The sequence below is a fragment of the Semicossyphus pulcher genome, unplaced genomic scaffold (assembly GCF_022749685.1).
Source record: "Semicossyphus pulcher isolate SPU_LCO1_2020_fin unplaced genomic scaffold, fSemPul1.0.p SCAF_16, whole genome shotgun sequence".
Taxonomy (NCBI): domain Eukaryota; kingdom Metazoa; phylum Chordata; class Actinopteri; order Labriformes; family Labridae; genus Semicossyphus; species Semicossyphus pulcher.
The window spans coordinates 23722366-23746531 of NW_027211670.1; the positions used below are offsets into that span (position 1 = coordinate 23722366).

The 24166-nt window shown below is 39.5% G+C and overlaps 4 protein-coding genes across 4 annotated transcripts; 2 read left to right on the forward strand and 2 right to left on the reverse strand.

The window, feature by feature from the left end:
- Positions 1 to 2041: 2041 nt before the first annotated feature.
- mrpl10 (mitochondrial ribosomal protein L10) lies at positions 2042 to 4269 on the reverse strand. Its single transcript, XM_069664923.1, has 5 exons — positions 4219 to 4269; positions 3817 to 3986; positions 3181 to 3345; positions 2838 to 2982; positions 2042 to 2673 (listed from the first exon to the last, which is right to left on the reverse strand). Exons 1-5 carry the CDS (start codon positions 4256 to 4258, stop codon positions 2435 to 2437), a joined length of 759 nt encoding a protein of 252 aa, XP_069521024.1. The 5' UTR covers positions 4259 to 4269; the 3' UTR covers positions 2042 to 2434.
- Positions 4270 to 4836: 567 nt separating this feature from the next.
- On the forward strand, positions 4837 to 8433 carry pnpo (pyridoxamine 5'-phosphate oxidase). The gene is made up of 7 exons (XM_069664665.1): positions 4837 to 5052; positions 5366 to 5490; positions 5573 to 5672; positions 6055 to 6108; positions 6189 to 6317; positions 6396 to 6466; positions 6717 to 8433. The coding sequence occupies exons 1-7, from the start codon at positions 4837 to 4839 to the stop codon at positions 6880 to 6882; spliced, it is 861 nt and encodes a 286-aa protein (XP_069520766.1). The 3' UTR covers positions 6883 to 8433.
- Positions 8434 to 11069: 2636 nt separating this feature from the next.
- On the reverse strand, positions 11070 to 17224 carry prr15lb (proline rich 15 like b). Its single transcript, XM_069665030.1, has 2 exons — positions 17056 to 17224; positions 11070 to 11977 (listed from the first exon to the last, which is right to left on the reverse strand). Exon 2 carries the CDS (start codon positions 11949 to 11951, stop codon positions 11613 to 11615), a length of 339 nt encoding a protein of 112 aa, XP_069521131.1. The 5' UTR covers positions 11952 to 11977; positions 17056 to 17224; the 3' UTR covers positions 11070 to 11612.
- A 1497-nt stretch (positions 17225 to 18721) lies between these two features.
- cdk5rap3 (CDK5 regulatory subunit associated protein 3) lies at positions 18722 to 23600 on the forward strand. The gene is made up of 14 exons (XM_069664684.1): positions 18722 to 18846; positions 19142 to 19187; positions 19357 to 19488; positions 19676 to 19776; positions 19878 to 19926; positions 20229 to 20407; positions 20558 to 20694; positions 20923 to 21067; positions 21179 to 21286; positions 21534 to 21615; positions 21716 to 21804; positions 22601 to 22806; positions 22972 to 23143; positions 23456 to 23600. The coding sequence occupies exons 1-14, from the start codon at positions 18841 to 18843 to the stop codon at positions 23519 to 23521; spliced, it is 1518 nt and encodes a 505-aa protein (XP_069520785.1). The 5' UTR covers positions 18722 to 18840; the 3' UTR covers positions 23522 to 23600.
- Positions 23601 to 24166: the final 566 nt, after the last annotated feature.

Consider the following 24166-nt stretch of genomic DNA (forward strand, 5'->3'; position numbering starts at 1 on the left):
CAAAGTAAACGCAGGTTTTAAACATGTTTCTGTCTAACTGGAGTTACACTACAGCTCCAAAAAGGCTTCAGCTAAGAGTACAAAAAGTTAAGATATGGAGGTTTTTGTAATAGGACAGACTTCAAGTGGCTCACTTTTGCTTTTAAATTACATTATTTACAGTCTACGCTTCTACGGTTTAGTGAGAGACAATCAACATAGACATTTGGCTGCCACGTTTCTTCCTGGTTGACTTAAAGGAGAGGAGTTATGATAAGCACACTAAAGGAAGAGCTTAGTTTAAGGAAATGGGCACACACTAAATAAGATAACTGGTTTGGAGGAGGCAGTTTGAGCATCAGCCGTCAAACTGCAACAAGCCAGAGAAGAGGTTCAAATGCAGAGATTATTATAACCTCATTTTGTGACCAGAAACTGCTGCTAATACAAGGCGGATCAGCTAAGGATTACATGTGTATCAATGAGTGTGAAATGATGATTCTGCAGACTAATGCTTCATTAAATCAAATTACAAGGACTCGGTGTGTTTGTTCACTACATTAGTGGTGAACATATGTGACTGTGTTTGATTGTTAGTGCAGACACAGGAGATGATTTCTCTGTATCTTCTTTTGTTTTGACTAGGAACTAATAAAAGCACATTTAACTGAATGAAAATGGTTCAGTTTGAGAAGTCAGTGTGATCACACACGCCTATTTGGTGTTTAGAAGCCCTTCAGGGCCCATGTGAACTATTCAGGGATGTGCAAGCTCTAAGCTAAAGCCCATTAAGAAATCAACGTCCCAGCGCACAGTGAAGGGGAAGTTTGGATTAGTTCAACCAAAGGGCTTCTTGTATTTTAACAATATGAACAGAGGGACAAGGAAGAGACAAATGTAGACATGTATCATCAACCCAAACTGTTAAGCGACATCAAAGGAAGCTACATGTTAAAGGCCTTCAAATGAGCCTTACCTGAAATCCACCTCCGACTCTCATCCTCTACTGCAGTTTTCCTCTGCGCCCTTTAAATCCAACAAGTGTCTCTTTTTGCGTTTAACAGTCCGTGAAAGCAGCATATCGACGAATAAAACGCTTTCCCATCGAACCCCGATCAAAAAAACAGTCAAACTACATGTTATCTCCGCAGATAATCACTCATTCTGATCACATAATCTCACCGGCGGTGCCCTCCCTGCCGGTGGGTGACACGAGCTTCCTCCAAATCCAAGGAGAGCTGTGCGTCGCAGGCTGCGCGCGCCCGTGCGCAAAGTGTCCTGGGCATTATCCGCATTAGCTGGAATTACACCGAGTGTCTAGCAGGGATGTAGAGGAGGGTAAATCTAGCCAACCTGCTCTCACTGTACACACCTAACTTATTTGTGTTAAGCGTCAAGCAAAGGCTAAGATTTTAAATACACCGACAACGACTTAGAAAGTGATATATAGAATAGTGCATTATAAATTAAAAGTATCTCTATAAATGTTTTTAAATATCGGAACAACATGTGTGTTTTTATTGATTTTGGGGTTTTTTTAACAGCAAAAAAATAATCCACCCTCCTTTTCTCATTAACCAAAGGTTTACACGTGGCGCAGATACATTGTCCTTGTCAAATGTCAAAATAAAAGCATTTTATTTGTCGGCACAGTGACATTTTACACCTTTAATTTTAATCAAAATGCGTTTCAAGACGGTTTCCTTGTCATAAGGAGGAGTATGTTGTCGAAGTAGGCTACCTGAGTGATGTCCGTCTCCCTCAGAGCTGCAGGACATTTTGGACTAACTGACCCAGATTAACATGCTGTAATCTGCAGATTAGCAAATCAGGATCTGTGACCACTCGTGTTTATATTGGCTGGAGACGTTTTCATGATGCCACTAACGTCTAACATGCCGATATTCCAGCTGGTGCTTTATTACTGTATGTACAGTTTAAAAAAAAAGATTATGTACTTAATCTAAGATTACAATTAAATATTTACCTGTACATAATTTTTTTAAATAAATTCCTGCACGTCTTGAATCCAAAACAAATGAGACTGAGCAGCAGATTGTGTTGACATAGTTTATTTATATACGACTATATCCTTAAATAAAGAAATTTGCTTCGGAGAAACTGACATTTTTGCAGAAATGTCCATCCAAGTCTTCCATTGAGTGTGTTAAATTGCACTGTAAAAAGTCACTTCTGCAGACTCCTTCCTTTCCAGTAGCCACAGTGCTTCTATGGGTGGATGCAAACTGAAAGATAATGTTGAATTTAGCATCAGTGGAACAGCTCATCTCAATTTTTTTTGCAGACTTCTTACTGTCTTGAAAATTTGCCAGATTTAGTAGAAGCTACTAAATCAAAGTAAATTCTAAAGAATGCATCCAGTCCAACAGTCCCTCGTCATTCCAAGCAGCTGGAAATCAGCAAAGCAACAGTCCCAGTCATTTTCTCTGCAGCTCTACGTGGCCTCATTGGCTTTAGGAGTTCCCTCTATGGTGGCCTCTGAGCTCTGCTGTTTGACGTACTGCTGCAGCAGGGCGGAGAGGTGGGAGGGGTGGCGCTGCAGCATTAAGGCTGTGCGGGAGGTCATCATCGTCAGCCCGCTGACCAGCTGACCCTGGCTGATAGTCATTGACGGCAGTTTAGAGTAGCTCACCACTCCCTGAGCGCTCAGTAACGTGTTCTCTATACAGGCTCCTGTTGAGAGGTGAGAGGATGAAAAAGCTGCAGTTAAAAGTCTCAATCACAGTGTGTTTAATTTGTCTTTCAGTGCAGTTAAGAAGAGTCCAGCATGTTTTTATAGAAAATACTGTTTCTATTACCAAACCTGAAGAAGATAAGCGAACAGGAGATAAACGTACCTAGGAGCGTCATCTGTGGGCTGGCCCTCAGGACCGACAGCATCTCCCTCGCCTTTGCCTCTTTACTGACAAACAGAACTGTGGGACCGATGAACAGAGGAGCCAAGTTGCTGTACATGCTGTTACTCAGGAACGACCGCATCACCTGACAAAGAGCACAAACAGAGATTAGAATAAACTTTATTGATCTAAAAGTAAGTAAAAAAACTAAAATGATAAAGAGTTCATAGTTGTGCAGCATCGCATTTGTTCTGAATAAGGGACACATGTGCCAATCATTATTCTAATCATTTGTGATAATACTTCTAAAAGAGGAAAAAGTGCACAACTACAAAAGTATTACCTCGTTGGGGAAGAATTTGACAATGATTCCATGTTTATGAAGTCTGTGCTTCAGATTCAGCATGTCTTCAGCGTTGCTGCCGTTGTTCTGGACCACAGCAACCATCTTACACTCCTGGAACACTTGCTTCAAATACCTCTTCTTGATTAACACCAAAGGGCTATCCTGATAGAAAAAAAAAACAGAAGACTTTGGCTCAAAGTGAAATGGAACAAAAGTGGGAAAAAAATAAATGGGATCATCCATACTGTGTATGCTGTTGCTATGAGTGCTTGAGGTGTAAGGACAAAGATAATAGGCATTGAAGTCCAGTTACAGGGTGAGAATAAATTGTCACCCATGTTCCCATATATAAAGACATAATTTAGTCGACTGGGAGCAAAAGCCTGTAACCAGAAGAGTGTGTGTGTGCTCTAGCTTTAGCAGCTTAATGACAATGCTTTGAAAGTAACATGTTTGACAGCTATATATACTGTATTTGTATAATGTTTTGGTGTCCACAAACCTTTGGCCATGTAGTTTTGATATGACGTACAGCTCTGGAAACTCTCTAACAATGTTATGTCTCTTGGGCCTTTATTTCATAAAGACAGTAGAGAAATTGTAAAAACTCGTCAGAGAAAGGATGACAGTTACCTCCTGGATTTTTTTGGTTTGGGATGGATAGGCGCCTGCAGGAACAACCCGTGTAGGAGGAATGTATCGTGTAACAGCCATAAGCTTCTGCTTTACGAAGTGCATGGGTCTCTTGTGGCGAGTCACAGCCTTGGAGCCGTGCCGAACACTTTGTGTCAGGGGAAGCCATGCTGAAATGCAAAAATAAAGTCAGATTAAAACCTGCAAACGTTAAACTTCTGTGACAGAAAGCCCGAAGCTGCTGTGCTAACACTAGCTTACTTAAGCGTATACGCTGTAAACGAGGCACAGCTAACACTGCTAGCTTTAACCAGTTCTACAAAAAAAGGGCAACAAAGTTCTGTTCTAACTTACTAAAGGCAGATACTTAATAATAAAGGTAGAATATTTACACTACATTACCCTGCTTCGGTAGTAATTTAACACACAAGGTCGCCGCCATCTTTCCGGAAATGTTGATTCCGGAAGTGACGTTGAAAAATGCTACATTCACAGTCACATCGACACAAAGATAAACACGCTAGGGAAATTGTGGAAGTCAATCAAAAGCAGATCAACGGTATATTATCGTGTTAAATATTAATTATATTCGCCATCAAGTTAATTCTAATACACAAAACAACATTTGCCTTATATTTGATCAGGTAAATGGTTAGCATTTGGGGGGCATTTTACTAAAGGTTTGTTGACACTTGGGTATATGTTTATTTAACAAAGAAATAGAAATCGATAATTCTTTTTAAGTCAGAGATTAAAACTATTAGATGATACCGTATATAGTAGCTGGCTGGGGTAACCATTTGGGTGTAACGGTTTCCTCTACGTAATACCCGACACGACTTGAATGCAGCATGACGCACCGATGTTCAAAATTAGTGTTAAAATTTGATATACTGTATAAAAAACGCTACATTTATTTTCAATCAAAGGCCAAATGTAACAATGTTATTTCAAAATTCGTCAAAAACTCAAAATCTCGGTTTAGTTAAAACGCTTTCATAATATTTTACGTAAGGGAAGATGCGTGGTTACGTCAGCGTCAGTTTGACAAGCATGAGGCGCATACTCAGTACGATTTTATTGAGGTATATATTATGTAGAAATCCTCCTCCTCATGTCTCTTTGACAGCGGTTAAACGAAGTCTTTTTGTCCTGAATTTCCAGCGGAACGCAACAAGTGACAGTACAACCATGGACCTGAGTGACATGAGGAAGAAATACAAAGGAGATGAGGAGGTGAGTGCTAATATGAGACCTTGAGTAACCTGTGCCAGGTGTGATTACACCGTGTCATATAAGTTCATTAAATGCCTCTTCCGTGCGCCAGCAAGGCTATGATGACATAAGTAGACGTGCAAATACTGCAGTGTGTACTGTTTTTATTCCAAACTCGTTGCAATGAATACAATAGTGCAGCAGCTGGAGAAAGCAGCAGATGTTTCGGTCCATGACTTCTGGCCTGTGCAGCCAATTAGAACAGCTCTAACAGACTACAGATCATCATTTTAAGGTAAATGCATTCATAAATATTTGGTTATTTTGTTCACAGTGCTTTGAGGAGAACCAGCTTGCATCTCTGGACCCAATTAAACAGTTTGGAAACTGGTTTGATGAAGCTACAAAGTGCCCTGGAATTGGAGAGGCAAATGCTATGTGCATTGCCTCAGCCACCAAGTAGGTTACACCAACGTTTGATATGAAAATGCATATTGGTTTTCACTTTCTCACAGCCTAAACTTTATACCTATCTGTATAGAGATGGACGTCCGTCTGCTCGCATGGTCCTCCTGAAAGGTTTCAGCAACGAAGGTTTTCGTTTCTTTACCAACTATGAGAGCAGGAAGGGTTCTGAGCTGGTGAGTCAACATCCAGCCTCTTTGTGACCCTATTATCTGACCTTAAAATCTACTCAAGGCTTATTTTTTTCATGGTTTAACAGATTATACGATATCTTAGTGCATGCATGGCATAATTAATGTGTCAGACTTCCATAGATATAAAACAGGAAGTAAAATGTCAAAAGTTTTTAATTTGAGGGCTGAGTGTGGATCATCTATTTGGACAGGTTGTTGTTTAATCTGTCAATGTCCCTGATTCTAAATTGTCTTGTTTATTAGCTCTACTTATTTTTATTGCACATCTATTATGTTTTATTTTCAGGCTTCTTTTTAATCCTGTGAATCAGATTTGATCGATGTTTTTGTATTAATTCTAGCCTTATTTTTTCTTTGTCTACAGGAGAGCAACCCATATGCATGTCTGGTCTTCTACTGGGAACCTCTTAACAGACAGGTCAGCAGCTTTCATCAGCTCATACATCATCGTTTTTTGAAATGCAATAAATGTTCATGTATTTTATTTTTGTTAAGCAGATTCGTATTGAGGGAAAGGTGGAGCGAATCCCCTTCCAGACTTCGTGTGACTACTTCCACTCCCGACCAAAGAGCAGCCAGATCGGAGCCGTCGTGAGCCGACAAAGCAGTCCCGTTCCTAACAGAGACGTAAGAACCAAAACTAAACTGTAGGTTCTGCGTAAATGTAAAGGGTTAAGTTAGTTATTTTTGTGTTTTTTCTTTTAGTATCTTAGGCAGAAAAATGCAGAACTGGAGGAGAAGTACAAGGACACAGAGGTGCCGATGCCCGACTACTGGTAAGAACAACTTTTATTCTTTACATGAAATTAAACTAAAGCATCTTAAAATGATCAGAAATGTTCTTCTCCTTTCATGCATTTTCTTGCAAGATTCCTCGAGTAATATTGACAGCAGTAACATTCACAACGTGCTCACTTTCATTATTTCGACATATAAGTGATGTCAATCTTCTCATATTACTCTTTGAAAGAAAGCAAGGACATATATGTTCATAAGTTCATAATTAAACTGTCCTTTTGTCAACAGGGGCGGCTACATCGTGAAGCCGTACTACATGGAGTTCTGGCAGGGTCAGACCAGCAGACTTCACGACCGCATCGTCTTCACGAAGCCGAAGGACGGAGAGTCTGAGCCGAAGGAGTTTCAGCACGCTGCAGAGGGAGGCTGGGTGTACCAGAGACTGTGCCCATGAGAGGAAAGCGCTCATTAGACTCAGGGAAGGAAATCTCATCTAATCACTGGTGATTGAAATTTGACATAACTGATCATCCGTAGGTTCTGAATTAAGGCATTAACGTTGATTAAATAGGTGCTGCTATATGACTGATCAACAAGCGGATCATCTGTGTGTGTTTGAGTCTAACCGTGAAACCTCCTTGATGTCAGACACATTGTTCTCAGCAGGTTTTCAGAGCTGTGACCTCACTTGACTGCAATGACTTCACATTTCCCCTGCATCATTAAATGAAAAGACAGTGCGTGTCAGGTCATGTCAAATGATTTGCAGTACAGTGAGTTATTTAACAGTGTTAGACGTGAAAACGGTGTCCTATTTCCTTAAACACACGATTTGTACCTATTTGCATCCGTGATGTCCATTTTCAATGTTTAAGCAGTCTGTAATGTTTGATTGTACTCGTCTGTGATGTCCTTAAAGAGTTCAAAGAAGGCTGCAGAGTACAGTTGGTAATCTTTTACTTATTATATGGAAAAAAAGAGGCAAAATCTGAGACGTTTTGTTGTTTGTGTTGGAGTTATAAGTTATTGATTTGCAGGAGAATATCTGACAAATAATTGAACCATTTCAACCCAAATGTATACACAGAGTGGCCACTTTGTTACAAAGGTTTATTCTGATGCAGTCATGCACAACTACTCTGCCATAAAGTCTATTTTTTTAGATTATTTATGGGACAGCAGGATAGAGACAGGAAATGTTTGGAAAAGAGAGAGGGGGATGAGGGCGGAGTCGGACCTGTGGCCGCTGCGTCCAGCACCTGCTCTACCCACTGAGCTCATCCAGCACCCCATAAAGTCTACTTTTATGCCCCCAAGGTTAAGTGTTTGTTATAATTCAGTTGTACGTTTTAGCATTTCTTCTATCCCAAAAATATAATATCGTCCAAAGCAACGGCACTTTCGTCCCTGACCTCAGAAATTAACATCTGATTGAATGAACACATTCCTGACTCACTTAATTAACTCAGTAAAGGTAGAATTTAAGGCAGAGCTGTTGCATTGAATTGCAATAAATTGTACTAAATATTATTTTCAGGAGAAATAACAAGAATCATAATCAAATGTGGCCACTGACTCAAGATTTTTCTACATGTTTCTTTAGCTGCAGAAAAATTTACATTTTTGCTGAGTTCTTACATAAGATTAAAACGGTCATGTCGAAACAACCAAACAGTTTTTCATGTAATAAGTACTAAACTACACACCAGAAACCTTTCATGCCTACAGTTGCATTCACTGACCCATAACTTTCAAGATGACAAAGAGGAGTTATTCTCAAGTCCCTGATTTTAGCCCACTCCTCCTCATGCTGAGTTGATTGTAGCAGTCTTAGATAAGACAGTGGGTCTACCTGCCTTTTAACGCTGAGATTAAAAGAGCTGCTGATTTGAATTGTGCCAACTGTGATGTGTTGTACTGTTTCAGAATGAGATTGTTGTTAATCATTTACTGATGGAAGAATGTTATTTTGTGGAACAGAAGCAATAATAAAGTTTGATTTGTATCTGAGGACTGAGAGCGTGTTTGTCCAGCAGGTGGCAGCAGCACGACGCCTCCAAGCCTCCAAAGACAAAGTAAACTCAGTTTGACTAAGTACATTTACCACCGTTCTTACATAACATTTGTTTTTTCTGTCACCGTGCTACCTTCTACTACAAACACATTTAAGAGCAATACTCTGAGTCTTTTCCTCCATGACATTTGTCTGGCAGCTGTTGCAACTTAAGATATTTGCAAATAAAGAGTTTATAGAATATTATGTTTCGCCATGAATCAAATACTTAACCATAACAAGTAGAACTTAAGTGAAAACTCGATTCATTTCCAACTGTTTTGATAATAATTGAAGTAAAAACTGTCAATTAAACTTTCTTTATTTATGATTAGATAACTGGGCTGTTGGTTGGAAAACCTTGTTTCAGAATATTTCCATTATCTATACCACTTATCCTGCTCAGGGTCGCAGTGGGGCTGGGGCCGATCCCAGCTGTCATTGGGCGAGAGGCAGGGCTGACACACAGAGACAGACAACCTTTCACGCTCACACTCACACCTACAGGTGATTTTAGAGTCACCAATGAACCTAACGAGCATGTCTTTGGACTGTGAGAGGAAGCCGGAGTACCCGGAGGGAACCCACGCATGCAAACTACCCATGGGCCCACTACGTCCGAACCGGGATACGAACAAGGAACCTTCTAGATGTGAGGTGACAGTGCTAACCACTGCACCATGCAACCCAGGATAATGCAGAATAATTTAATTAATCCTCATTTGCACCTGAAAATGACGAACTATTTACAACAGTTACATCCTGCTTTTACATGTATGCATGAGTAATAATAATCTAGTGATAGAACATACAGTCTCAGGGGGACACATTTCTACTTTAATACATCAATTATATTTTAAGTTTTAAATGCAGGACTCTTGTAATAAAGTATTTTTACAGTGTGTAACAAATGCCTTTACTAAGGTAAAGGCTCTGAATACTTCCTCCATCACTGCCGAGTCACCAGCAGGGGCGTGTCTAGGGGGGATGGCATGGCCCCCCTGAAATCTGATTGGCCACCCCAAAATTCTGAACTATGATTCGCTATTTGCCCTGTCAGCTGCAGGGCTCATGTTCAAATCAACTTTTGGGGCAGCTAGTAGCTTTTGGATATACGTCTCCTATTGTTGTCCTTAAAGAATTAAGAATGGAGGATTTATAAAGTTTAACACTCGGTTTGTGTTAATTCCTACATTGAAAACTTATTCAAACAAATATAAGATCTGTGTGATACCTCAATGTTAGTAGTTCTATGATCAGTGGAGACAGAAATAGTAATGTTGGTCATGTCGATTTGCCCTGTACAACATCAGGAAGATCAGACCCTACCTTTCAGAGCATGCAACACAACTGCTGCTACAGGCTCTCATGATATCATGCATTGATTACTGCAGCTCCCTGCTGGCAGGCCTTCCTGCATGCACATTCAAACCACTGCAGATGATCCAGAACGCAGCAGCGCGACTGGTCTTCAATCAACCCAAAACGGCACACGTCACTCCACTGCTCATATCCCTCCACTGGCTCCCAGTCGCTGCTCGTATGCCTGCCTACCTGAACGCCCTCATCCAGGGCTATACTCCATCCCCCCGCTACGCTCTGCCAATGAAAGGTGCCTGGTACTCCCATCACAACAGGGCCCTAAGTCTCTAACTAGACTCTTCTCCTCAGTCGTCCCCCGGTGGTGGAACGAGCTACCAAACTCCACTCGGTCCGCAGGGTCCCTTTCGCCTTTAAGAAGAAGCTAAAGACCCAGCTCTTTATGACCTCTGACCTTAATGATGTTGATGCTATTGATGATGATGACATCGAGGATGTAGTTTATGCTGACTAGGATTTTCATGATGATGATGATGACTATACTGATCGTTGTTGTTGCTGATGATGATGATTATTATTTTTAAAAAAAAACGGCCTACACACTTCCTGTCAGCACCAGTGTCTGATCGCACTTGAAGCTGTTTGTTGGCTCTTCCTGACTTTGTTCCCTCCTGTCTCGATCGTTGCTTCACTTGTATTAACTCTCAGATGAACGTCGCTTTGGACAAAAGCGTCTGCTAAATTAAATTAGTAAATAAATGTAATCTGGACGTGTGTGCGCACCCATACTTTATGTCCCCCTGCACAAGTCGGTGCCCCAGATGGGCCACCCCAGTCACAAACGAGTAGACACGCGCCTGGTCACCAGCAGCTGGTTTGTTCTTGAACGTCTGACCTGCCGTCACTCTGACATAATCCCACTTTACAAACCGTAGAAGCACGGCATGTATCGGATGTCAGTGTCTGCTTTCTATCACCATGTCAACAAAAAGCAGCGCACGCTGGCTCGGGTGAAAACAAAAAGTTGTCTGAGTAACCTGAAGCTAAAGCTAACACACTTAAATCACCAGCGTACATGTTCAAATATTGGAGACATACCTGCGATTCTGAGCGTGCACCTGTCTGCAGACATCACACAAACACAACGTGCTCCTTTATGTTGACTCATCTTGTTACATTTATTACAAACAAAATACAAGTTTCACGTCAGGATTCAAGAAAAGATTATATAAACAACGTTTTAACTTTCATTTTGCATATTTTTAGAGTTTCCACAATATTTCATACACAGATAAAAATCAAATCTCTTTTTGCTTTGGTCGTAAAAATTCAGTAAAAATTGACTGGGCTTTGGTTGCACTGTACACACACATTTCTTCACTTCTTTAGTGATTGTTTAGACGTAAAAAAAGGACTTTTAAATCCAAAAATCTTCTTTCATAATAATAAAAATAATTTACAATAATGTTCCTGTTCATTCATCAGGATGTTTGCATTAATGTGTCAGCTTCTTCTTCATGTTACGGATCATTTTTGAGATAAATAACAGCAGTTTGAGCACAGAAAGAAATAAAAAGTAAGCACATGTTTTTGTTTAATGGTTTTCTGCTTATGTTTGTGTAGGTGTGAGTCCGCAGGTAACAGTATCTACCTGGGTGTGGTGCCAGGTGAGTGTTTATCCAGCTTGCAGGTTGCACATGTCGTGCCACATGATGTTGCTTGTGTATTTTAGCCCTTTTCTTAGCTTTTCGAGGTGTGACACTGATGTATGACACGTGTGATCAAGTATGTGCATTTTTAGCGCCTGTGTGTTATTTCTCAGTCTTCTTTTTATGGTTCTCGTCACTGAGGTTGTGCTCGGCGAACAGGTTGGGGTTCTCGGACAGCGTGGCTCGGACCTTCTTCTTCTCCTTGAAGCGTCCCGAGTGGGAGACTTTAACGTGGCGGCCTTTGGTGGCAGATTTGTCCACAATCTTCTCCAGCCTGGCGTTGAACTGGCTGTCCATGTGGTCCTGAGGAGGGTTGTTGTTGCTCGGGTGCTCTTTGTTTCCCGTGTTGCTGCCATACTCGGCCGGGATCTCGTACAGGACTTTGGATTCAGACTTCTTCTTGCGGGAGAAGGTCAGCTTCCACCAGCTGGGGTCAGCCATGGCACCAGCAGAGACTGAGGACTGACCTAAAGGACACAGAGCACATATTAAAGGGGGGTATTATGCTAATTTCAAGCTGTGATACCTGTGGAGTAGCTTAGCATCATTTACAGTTTAAAAAACTCCTCATGTTTCTCACAGTGGTGCTCTGTGCAGGCCCTCATACAGACTCTGCCTGAAACGACTCAGTCAGCTCTTTAAGAAACCCCGCCCCTACAAGCCAGCTTACTTCTGATTGGCCAGCTCTCCGAAGCCTGCTGAGGCTGCACTTTGTGACGTCAGAAAAAACTATGATGTAGTGATTTGGTTTGTCTCCACAAGAATATCGGTAAAAGTCAAAGACGATCGAGGAGGCCTTTCAGATCCGATAGATTTTAACTTTACAAAACATTTTTATTTTCTCATCCAAACAAAGAAACCATCTTACAGGCGTCACCATCTCACACATCAGGCTACACAATCATGTTGTTACTATTTTCAGTGTCATTAATAATCTTCCAAACTAAAGCATAAAAAAATAATAATAAATATACAAAACAGGGCACAAAAGTGATGCAATAATTCCCAAACTTCAGCAACGCTCTGTGGAGTCTGTGAAACACTTCTGAGGGGGTTTTGGGGAATTTAGACTTCGGACTTCGGTATCTCTTTAATCTCGGTTATGCCCTCGTCTGAAATTGTTTTATAACTTTAGTGAATCATGTTTACAATCACTGAGTTATCATTAGCTATCTGACGAGGAAGCTGCAAAGTGTCTTCAACTGACAACTAGCTTTTGGCTTTATTTATACGGTGCTTCTTCTGCTGCTGCTGTTTCCTGCCGTGACAGATCGGAGCTTTATAAATAAAGTTTTATGTTATTATTATTTTTTTTTTTATCTGTGGTGATGTTTCTTTTTCTGTCCTGCAGAGCACTTTGTAACCTTGTTAAGAAAATAGATGAATAAGGTTTATTACAATTATTACAAGTAGAACTAAACATTGTGAAGGCAGAATGTACGGAAGCCCTAAGCGGACATGCATCCATACATTTTATTTACTCCGTTTTCCCGTGATAGCAAGTTATTTCTGGTCGTTTTCTCGCGATCTGACTTATTTATCCCATTATTTTGAGATAACAAAGCTGGTTTTCTCGTGTATCTCGTATATTTACTAAATTGTATTTTCAAAATCAGCTGTAACTTTGTAACTTTGCCTTTAATATGCTACATGTGCTGCACTTCTCTAAAAGGTACCCCGTTAATGTTTTTAATGAGACATCACCGCCTCTTTATCGATCAGCAGGTTCTCTTTACTAAACAGATGTGACCCATCTTCAGACAGCAGACTGTCGCTGCGGATGCTTCCTCTCATCTCAGTGATCCGGACCTGTAACCTGATGGAGGACGACACCTGACTCTCTGCTCTCAGCTCATAAATGAATGAACATCTGAAGAGTATCACCTGTCCCTCCATGTGACCTGATATGAAGTCAGAATGCTTTTCCACTGATGAAGAAACAAACTTCTGCGCTCAGTGATATAACAAAGTGACGGAGCCTCACAGACTCACCTCTGGATTCTCTGTGTTTTAAGCTGCAGTTATTCAGGTCTATGAGCGGAGCTGTTACCTTCAGTCAGTTATTGTTATTCTCGGTCTCCAGGCAACAGAGCACAATGCTAAAATTACTTCCTCAATAATTCAATGCATCAACTCTTTGATGATGAAAGTCTTTGTGTCGTGTCGGGTGTGTCACAATGTGAGCTGTTAATAATATGACACATAAAACGAGCCTGGAAATACAACACACACAAAAACTTACACTAAGTTTAAAGCTGTTTTAAACTTCGCTTTCTTCAGAGCTTTCAAACACGTCTTTGTCAGCAGACAGAGCTCTGAAGGGGAAAATAAAACACTGATTTATCAATACACTTTCTATTTGCAAAAGTTACATTTCTGATCTCTGACTCTGTTTTCTGCATATTTTTGTCTTCTATTTTATTACTGTACTGTATACTGTATGTAACCTTTATATACATATGTGTTTTTAAATATAACCTTGTATGTGTTTTTAAATTGTATCGTGGATTTTTACGATCAATCATTCAATCTTTCAGTCTAAAAGAAAATACAAAAAATAATAAGACTATAAAAGACTTCATTTTAATATTTTAGTCTTTTAAGTCTGTAAAAATGCAAATGTGGGTGTTTAGAAAGACTCATTTTTATTATTTTTAGGTGATAACATCTATACAAGATAAAAAAAGGAATGTAAAAGACTTATTTTTATACATTTTTAGTCTATAGAAAGAAAAAATAGTAATATATTTATATATTTTAGTCTATAAAGTCTATAAGAAGACAAAAATAAGTGTATAAAAGACTTAGTTTTAATAGCATTAGTCTTTAAGGTCTGTAAAAAACAGAAATTAGAGTATAAAAGACTTACTTTTGTTTTTTATAAACTTTATGGGCTAAAAATAATAAAATTAAGTTTATTATTTTTAGTCTATAAAGTTTATAAAAAGACAAAATAAGTGGCTGAAACAATAACTTGCTTAAATCCATATTTTAAATCTTGTTTTTTAAATCGCTTATTTATTCAGATATCCTGCTTTAGGATCAGAACATTTCCACCGTCCTTTAACCTCTAACAACAATCTCTCCTCTGTCTTATTAGTTGCCAAAGCTGCTCTTATGTGATTATAAATAAATAACAGAGACAAGGAGTCAAAGTGATTCCAGGGCTGACTGAACTTAAAAAATGTACATTTACGAGGAAAAGTAGCAAAAAGTCTAACAGTCTTTAACTGAAACATTTCATAGTTTATTATGATGTAAAGATTTTCATAAACGCCTTTTAAACTTCAAACTTTGAACTCTAATTTAAATAAAAATGTAACTTGAAGCAAATTTCAGCTCATAAACCAGGTGGTTTTACTAAAGTAATCTTTACTTTATGAGGGCTGACAGAAGGTAAAGAAACCCTCCTTTGGTGTGGTCACGTTATCATGCAGCGCCTATGCAAATACAGACCTGCCCTCTGCGGGGACGCTCGTCCTCCTCTTATCTGCGGCATGTGATGTTTGGCTGCTGGCACGCACGAGCGGTGCAAAGGTTCAGGAAACAAGTGACCAGATTTCTGATTTTGGGTTTAAAAAGAAACCTCAAAACTGAAGCTTAAGGAACTCTTTTCTTAACATAAGAGCCTTTGTGCTTCATTAAGGGTGGACCTTGTGTTACCTCATGGCCCTGTGTTGCTTAATTAGACCTTTTTCTGACCTGGTTGTTCAGACGCTCAGGTGACAGATCGTGTTTCTGAGCTACTCATCATCAAAAATCCCCTCGTTTCCCAGCTGATTTAAAGCAACAGGCGTGTGTTTAGCCTTAACAAAAGACAGGTTCCTCTGTAACAAGTGTTTACACAGCATTTACATAGTACTGTTGACTTTTCCTCACACAGTCTCTGCGGACCAAGGCCCGAGCAGCACTTTCACACCTTGTTAAGTCAGAGAACACGGCGGTACGATACGCTCACATATTTCTTTTAGTTTGCCGTGTTTGACTTGGACGTGACCTTTGAGACAAAAAGCTCTGTTGACATAAAGGAGGCCCTCCATAGCTCTCTTTAATAAGTTACTATATTCAGTTATGTGCGGGTGAGCCTCAGAGATCACAGCAGGAAGGGAACACTGTGGACACTTTCGGAAATCACTAACCAGCTGCAGAGACTTTGAATAGAGTCGAGGCTCAGAGGGCACCAGAGACTGTGAAGGAGCATTAGAGTCTCAGGTTTCGGCCTGCGTGCCAGCTTCACTGCTGACCCGTAACAGCGAAGTCCAATGAGATGATGAAGAGTTTTTCTTGCCTGAAGTTTATTCCCACCAATCTAAGTGCCTATAATTGTTTTAGAAGTTGTTTTGTGAACATAGAAGTCACAAAATGTTGAAGGAAGTCAAATCAACAGCCCTCACAGGGTCTGTAATATGTAATAAAATTCATTACAAGGCTTTACAACTTTGTTATCCTCACTCAGGATCACAGCCAAGCAATGACAGTAAAATAAGAGGAAACAGTTGTAAAGTTTCTCTTAAAACAACAGCAGCATCTCTTTTATTTTAGGCGTATGTTTTAGAGAAGGTGATAAATAAACCCTCATAAATACGTCTCATTTCTTCCCCAAGTGTTTCTTAATATCAGACATTGAACATTTGCATCCATCTCGTATCCAACCACGTCTAATGTTTTCAATTCATCAACTAATCATTTGTTCTATTTACCATCAGGAAAAACTGTCTAAAAATGCCTGTCGTTAAGTCCTGTAGCCAAAGATGAGCTCATTAAATGTCTTGTTTGTCTGACAAACACACAAAAATGTTCATTTAAATGTTGTGGACGACGAGTAGAAGCAGCAAATTCTCACACTGAGAGCATTTTTACTTAATTTGATTATCAATATAGTTGCATATTAATCAATATGCTGTCGCAGATGACTGTTGGACTGTGAAACTGCAGGTACAACAGTGGACATACACTCACCGGCCACTTCATTAGGTACACCTGCACACTCTGACAGCGCTGCCATGGATTCTACTGTCATGAAGTTTAGTTTTTGTTGAGACTCAGAAGTGTGTAAATAAATGATGTTTATTAATAAGGCCGTAGTTAAAGGTGTTGTACTGAACTACATTATATTGAGATGTGTCTCTAATTTTTTGTCATCCCTCTTTACATACACATGAAGGGGCCAGAGTATTAGGAACACCTCTGAATGTAATGCAGCTCATTGCAGCCCCACCACCACTTATGACCTTGACGCTGAAATATCATTGAATTAACACCTCTGTGACAGCTTAGGAAAAAGCCTGTACATGACAACATGAAAGCAAATGTTATGGCTGAGCTGGTTTATTGGATTACATTCCATTTTTCAGGTGTACCTAATGAAGTGGCCGGTGAGAGTAAGTTTTAAACTTATTTTTTACGCCTAAAAAGAATCTGATATTTTAAAATATATGATGATGAATTAGAAAACGTTGGATGCACTCTCAGGCAAATGTGCACTCTGTTGCACATATAAAACCAACAAGAAGACATGAAGCATCTTAAAGTTGTGTTTTCTCACCGTGTTGATGACGAGCTGGATGAAGGAGATTCTCTCAGACGTGAAACTGTCCCGCCATCATTACAAACTCTTCCTCCTTTATGTTTTCTTTCTATTCTTCTTCTTCTTCTCAGGTGATCAAGAACAGGTGCAGCATCTCTCTCCCTCTCTCTCTCTCTCTCTCTCTCTCTCGCTCCCTCTCTCACCTTGTCCCTCTGAGCTCTGCAGCACACACCCTCCTCAAACACACATACACACACCTAGAGCCGGCCCAGCTCAGTGTATGAGTGAGTTAATGTTGCAACCATGTGATTTAGTGCGGCCCAGTCACCATCAAGATTACTGACCTCAGAGTTAATGTGAACCCGAAACTGCAAATAAATCCCCTTTTATCAGGCTCACTTTTAAACCCCAGACTTGGTTTAATGTGGAATTTGGACACAGAATAAAGTCATCTTTGTTTTTAAGTTTTCTCATTCCTGATACAAAACTCTGGGTAATTACTTTAAGCTGGAGGAAGAAAGAGAAAGAGAGAGACAGAGAGGAAGAGATTATCTGAACGAGGTGAGCGCCCCTGATGTTTTGCATGAGTCACGTAAAATCCCAGACACTGAATGGCAGCTTACTTTGCAAGTTTGGTTTACATTCAAATGACCTGAAATTAGGCCAATGCAGAGGCTCTGCTAAAGGCTGCACATGCAGGGATTTAATGTCACTGTCTGGGGCATTTTAGTTTATTTCCTGCTTGGAGTTCAAAAGAAAGCAAAGTGTTATATTATGGTCTGATGCAAGTACAGAAAGGTCCCCTTTAACACATGTAAATGCAGTCTGCTGAAGGGTCAATCATCACAAACCCAAAGAACTTTATTATAAGTTCTACAATTCCAAAGTTTCAAAAGACACCAAATACTCCAGGTTTAAATTTGGGTAAATGTCTATAAAATGATACACAAGACATCTTGACTTGATGTTAAATGAGCTGTGCTTACCCCCTGTATTTTAATTTTATGCCACTTTATACCTCTACTCAACCACATGAGGGTAAAATATCATACTTTCAACTCCACTTTTTTCCTCTGCTTTCGTTGTTCCAAACCTTTTTGCCCTGTGACGCAAAAGTGCAAAATGCTTCTTGATTGGCATCACTTGAATATTTGTTTGATGTCAAAACAGGTTATTTCCCCAACCACCCCACTCCAAAAAAAGGACTGTTAAAAGAAAATGCCAACAAATTTACACAGATTTGTAAATTAGAGCTTTAATTTTCTTACTTCATCTCCTATTAGTCATCTCAGGACCCCTCACCTTTAATTAGTGACCCTTTGGAGGGGCCTGACCCCTAAGTTGGAAACCACTGAGCTAAAAAAAACCTGAACTGTAACGATATAAAATAAACACATATTGCTGAAAATACTTCCGGATTTTGTATATACAGGATTATTCACACAATTGTTTTTCCATTGTTTATTTGAGTAAAGAATCTACGGACTTTTACCTGCCTAAAAACTCACCATTCTCAGCTCAGGGAGTCAGTTGAAGAGCAACAACGCCCTCTATCGACAGATTTAGACACTGGATTTCGACCATCCACCATTCAGCTGCCTCTGTCAGCATAGTAAATTCTCATTGGTCAGTCCTTCCAGCGAACGTAACACCACCTCATTCTATTGGCTGTCCTTCTCGTAACGTGTCATAAACAGTGGAATACGGATGGTGACAATAATCCTGCACGCGAAACGTTTAATTTAACATATAATGAAGGCATAAAATAGTTGAAGGGGTTTCGTTTGGAAAGACGGAGAAAAAATGGAGGTAAGCTCAAATAACGTCTTTCTGACACGGTTTTAAAGAAGCCTGCTAGCTAACGTTAGCTAGCTAGCTGTCACACAGTCAAAGTCCAGTTAACTGCAAAAGAAACACGTCTCAATGCTATGTAAATAAAATATCTTGTGCCCTCTTTTAGACTTTCTCCTTTTCTCCGTGTTGCTGTTTTAAAATGAAAAGTTTCACAATGATACAATATTTTCCCCTGTGCAAGCTACTGCTACTAAACATGGTAAAAAAAGTGTCAATTGCTAATGTTTTGACCGTTTTCTCACTTCAACAGAATATTCAAAATCTTCCAATCGACGTACAGACCAGCAAGCTTTTGGGTAAGAAAGATACACATAAATGCAATGGGCTGTGTATTCCATATGTTCTGTACGTCCTTATGATTCTTCTCCAGCTGAATTATAACCAACTGTTGCCTGCTGCAGCAGATGAATCTAATGATGCCACATTCACAGATATTAATGCTGTTGGATTATTTCGTGTCCACAGACTGGCTGCTGGATCGACGTCACTGTAATCTGAAATGGCAAAGTGAAGTAAAGGTTATCAGAGAAAAGATCAATGCTGCCATCCAGGACATGCCGGAGAACGAGGAGATCAAGCAGCTTCTCTCAGGCTCCTGTAAGTCACTTTGAGCACGAGACTGTGCTTCTTGTCTTTCATCACCACATCCAAATGACACTAGTTCTTAAGTGTGGTGTTTTTTGATTTTTAAAATATATATATTATAAATATTTTGTCATCAAATATATTGTTCTTCCTCCTCATTTTGTGTATGAATGCTTAGTTTGTTTGTTTTTGTTGATAGACATTCACTACTTCCACTGCTTGAGGATAGTGGAGATTCTGAGGGGAACTGAGGCGTCCTCCAAGAACATCTTTGGCAGATATTCGTCTCAGAGGATGAAGGTAAGAATATGCACACAAACTTCTGTTGTTTTTTAGAATTTCTATCACTGATTTCTTTGTGTCAATAATTCAGAATTGTTTTGTGTTTGTTTTTGTTACAGGACTGGCAAGAGATTGTGTCCCTTTACGAGATAGATAATATCTATCTGGGTATGTGTAATATGATACAAGGGAAAATGCACTTCTCTATGTATTTATCATAGCTTGACAACATTTGTATCACTCGTCTGTAGTTTATAGAGAAGGAAGGCATTCCTAAGAACATGAAGCCAGGATTGTTATTCTGTTAAGCCAGAAAGTTAAGGCTATATTTCTAAAAAGGTGAAATCATTAGTTTTTCTTGCTGCTGTTCAGATTATTTCTACATCATTAATAAAGAATATGAGGACATAAAGCTATAGATGCATGTGTGGACGTCTTTGGTTAAATTAAAATCTGTTTTTGTGTTCCAGCTGAGGTGGCCAGCCTGCTGAGTCGCAATGTGAGTTATGAAGGCCCGGCTCTGAGGAAGCAGCTGGCGAAAGCTCAGCAGCTTCAGCAGGAGCTGAGCAGGCGAGAAGTGGAGTGTCAGAGCTCGGCCACAGATCTGAGGGGACGCTACTATGCTGCCTGCAAACAGTACGGCATCACTGTACGTACAAAAACAGGGAGAAAATTAAAACACTAAAACTTACAGTGAGATTGTGCAGTGTTCAGGAGTATTTTATTAATGGGCAGGTGGAATGACATGGTGTTGTCTAGACTATCGCTCCTGTTGCTTGATTTTATATTTCTCTGACAGGGAGAAAATGTGCCTCGAGAGCTTCAGGCTCTGGTCAAAGACTTACCAGCGGTTCTTGACGAAGTTGGGACGGATGCAGCAAAGTTAGAGGAGCAAATCCAACTTTACTCTGCTTTCACAAACTTTGTATGTGAGTGGTGAGTATATCATTAAAATACCGTCTATTTTCATTTGAGCTATTTGCTTTGTGTTATGCTATGTAACAACCTGTCACAATTCAACACTCCCATGTATCTAATTATACATTTGTTTCTAAGTAATCATCCCAGCATTACAGCAATAATCATTAGAACCATTATTTAAGCATTCAAACTATTGAACATTTTCACATTTTGTAACATGAGCTCAAATGTTTTTATTTGTAGGTCTGACCCAGTCTTGCCCATGCTTACGTTTGCTCAGAAGAGAGGAAACGCAACATTTTATGAGTGGAGAACGGGAAAAGTCCCCACAGTTGTTGAGAGGCCGGTCGTGGAAGAAGCAGCTCCTGAAACACTCACAGAGGAGACAGTGGGTTTTGGTGTCTATGTGTTAAACTACTGCGTAATAATGTGTCAATTCAGCTAATTTTCCATATCACTGACTTTGTGTTATTGTCTTTTTTTTTGAAACCCACTTTAGATCGACTGGGGGGACTTTGGCAAAGGGACAGATACTCAGGGTGTTACCTCTGGCATCACAGTTGAGGATGGAATCGACTGGGGAATCAGTCTGGAGCCGAGTCCTGAGGCAAGACCCCTAAACATATCTGCATTTTATATTTATTGTCTGTGTTTACATTTTATTTTTTTATCAATTGATAGGTTAACAACAAAGAATATATAATTAGTATTCATTACAATCATAATTAAGTCCTTTCCTTTAATACAGTCTAATTCCCAACCAGGGGTTCAGAAGATGTTGAAGCTTTTCGCTGGGGGACATCAGACAGATAAAACTTCTGCTCTTATGTTTTTCTGTTTTTCTTACTCGACAGGATGCTGGTGCTGGCGGTATCGACTGGGGCGACAGTGAAGCAGCTCCCATTGAAATAGAAATTGTGGATGTGGGGACGGACTGTAAGTACTTTTTTCCCCCTTTTTTTTATTTCCATTATGCCTCCACAACATAATGCTGTTGAAATGTTCCTTCGTTGAAGTCCAGCATGTGATCCTGTAGGTCCTGAGGGTGTGGCGAGAGGGGAGGATGCTTTAAGTATACTGGAGAACTCTCAGTCGCGCAGCCAGTTTATTGATGAGCTAATGGAGGTAAAGACTACAGTCATCTAGTGTCATATTACCCTTTTAAGACCATAGACCCACTTTATCTTTCTGTATAAATCAATGTCATTAACATTGGGCTATTATTATAGCCCTAAGACAAACCAAATATGAAAAATTAAAAACATGGCTGCAACTTGTGAGTATTTTCATAAATGTTAAAAGCATTATATTATTATTTATTTAAAGAAAATTGAAAAGAGAGCAAATGCCGACCATTTTTTCCTACAGTCCAAAGTGATGTTTTTATTCTGGTCTTATTTTCCGTTTTAAAGATATAGAGCTAAAATCAATCATATTGGACATTTTTTGCCCAGAAACAAGACTTTAAATCAATATCAATGTTGCTGAATGTATAAATAAGCAACTGTGTGCTTACAAATTCACTGTCCCCTTTATACAGTGATTTAAGGGTATTGTTTTTACAGCTTGTTTCAACTGCCCCCAAGTGGCCAAATGGAGTTAATGCAGGCTTAAGAAGCCCCCTTTCCAATAGTAACGAAGCAGAAGTTTTACATTTGAAAATTCTAAACCAGTTCCTCAAGACAAAACAAAAAATGCGAGTGTGCGTTACAAAAATATTTGTTAAAAGAATCCACAGTAATTGCTTTAACTTGCAGGGAGTAGCAGGTAAGTTGAAGAATAGACAAAAGCTAAATAAAATGTTGAGGTTGGTTTAGGGGGAGCAACTGTTTTTACTGAGGCATTCAATTGTATTGTTTTATTTTGATCATAAGTCAGATTTTCCTCAAACATGTAAACGTGGTTTAATGTTTTTCTACAGCTGGAAGTGTTCCTTACCCAGCGCATCAGTGAGATGGGAGAGGAGGGAGATGTAGTAGCTATGAGCCAGTTCCAGCTGGCCCCGTCTGTCATCCAAGGCCAGACCCGTGAACGTGTCCGAGAGATGCTGTCAGAGGTGCAGGACCTCCTGGGCCGGCTCACCTCTCTCCGAATGCAACACCTGTTCATGATCCAGGCGTCACCGAGGTACACTGCCATAATTGTTTCCTTCACGTATTTGTGAGTTTGCTCAGTCCGAGGTAACTTTAGTAACAATCCGGATAGTTGGCATGGAAATTATGGGAAAAAGGAAGAGAAACTGTGTTCAAACCCCTTGTTTTCCATAAGAAACATTATTCACTCTTTATTTAGGTATGTTGAACGTGTGTCCGAGGTGCTGAGACAGAAGCTGAAGCAGGCCGACATTCTGGTACTGAAAGGTGCCACTATGGTTGAAAAAAGGCAGGAAGCCCTGGAGGAGCAGTCCAGACTGGAGCCTCGTGTTGACCTGCTGGCAGGATGCACCCGAGAACTCCAGAAACTGGTATTGGATTACTATTTCTGTTTGATTAAGTTAACTGGGCTGGCAATTTTCCAGCTCACTACAAAGAAACGGCTGTGTGGCCTTTTTCTCACCCCTAAGAGTAAAGTAAACACAGGAAATAGTTGGCATAAAGATTGTTATATTCATGTTAATGTATCCTAAAATAAATGTGCAGCTGCAGATTAATGGAAAGGATATATATATACATTGCAGAGAGGGCTCATATAGTCATTTAATATACTTTACTAATTGAAGGATCTCAGCATGTATCATTGCCAGTAATTCTGACTGATTGTTTTTTTGTTTTTACAGATTGAAGCTGACATTTCAAAGAAATACCACAAAAGGCCAGTCAACCTAATGGGAGTTAACATATAGTGCAACACAGCTCACAGATGCTCACTAAACATATTTTGTAATGATCTACTCAGAAAAATAAAAGTGGTATTTAATTTTAGGTGTGGTGTGTTCTTTACAATTTCTGGATTAAGACTGTGTAGAAAACTATGTGCGTCCAAGTATTTCTTTGTGTATTTATGGAAGTTCAATGGTCTATTATAATTTGGTTTATCAATTAATAATTTTTGTCATTTTATTTTATGTAAAACTTTAATTGATAATGTGTATTTAATTAAGGTACTGGACCAGGGAGTGCATTGCACAGTTAATATCATATATAAAACAAATAATGTATATTTTGTGTAAAAAAAAAAAAAAAAAAAGGACATTGAGTACCAGTACATTTTAAGTAGCAAATATTAAAGTCTGTTAGTTCTTTTTTTTTATTTCTTTGAAGAGAATACATTAAATAAGTTTGTTGCCGGTAAATAACTTCAAAATGTGACTCTATTGGAATAGTCTGTATATATATATATATATTTATTTATTTATTTTTTACCGTTGGGGGATTTTTAGTCGGCTGATGAAAGCTCGCCACTAGAATGTTCTACGCATGCTCTGTGTGAAAGCGTGTTTTGGTGTCAAGCGGTGCTGCTAGGCTAGCCGGGCCAGCTAGCAATTCTG

Coding starts and splice junctions, on each gene's coding strand:
- mrpl10 (XM_069664923.1), bottom strand. CDS start 4,258: ATGGCGGCGACCTTGTGTGTTAAATTACTACCGAAGCAGG. Junction 3,987..4,218: donor TAAATTACTACCGAAGCAGG/GTAATGTAGTGT, acceptor TTTGCATTTCAG/CATGGCTTCCCCTGACACAA. Junction 2,674..2,837: donor CCCACAGATGACGCTCCTAG/GTACGTTTATCT, acceptor ACCTCTCAACAG/GAGCCTGTATAGAGAACACG.
- pnpo (XM_069664665.1), top strand. CDS start 4,837: ATGCGTGGTTACGTCAGCGTCAGTTTGACAAGCATGAGGCGCATACTC. Junction 5,053..5,365: donor AATACAAAGGAGATGAGGAG/GTGAGTGCTAAT, acceptor TTTTGTTCACAG/TGCTTTGAGGAGAACCAGCT. Junction 6,467..6,716: donor GTGCCGATGCCCGACTACTG/GTAAGAACAACT, acceptor TTTTGTCAACAG/GGGCGGCTACATCGTGAAGC.
- prr15lb (XM_069665030.1), bottom strand. CDS start 11,951: ATGGCTGACCCCAGCTGGTGGAAGCTGACCTTCTCCCGCAAGAAGAAG.
- cdk5rap3 (XM_069664684.1), top strand. Junction 19,777..19,877: donor ATTCGTCTCAGAGGATGAAG/GTAAGAATATGC, acceptor TTTTTGTTACAG/GACTGGCAAGAGATTGTGTC. Junction 22,807..22,971: donor ATGATCCAGGCGTCACCGAG/GTACACTGCCAT, acceptor CTCTTTATTTAG/GTATGTTGAACGTGTGTCCG.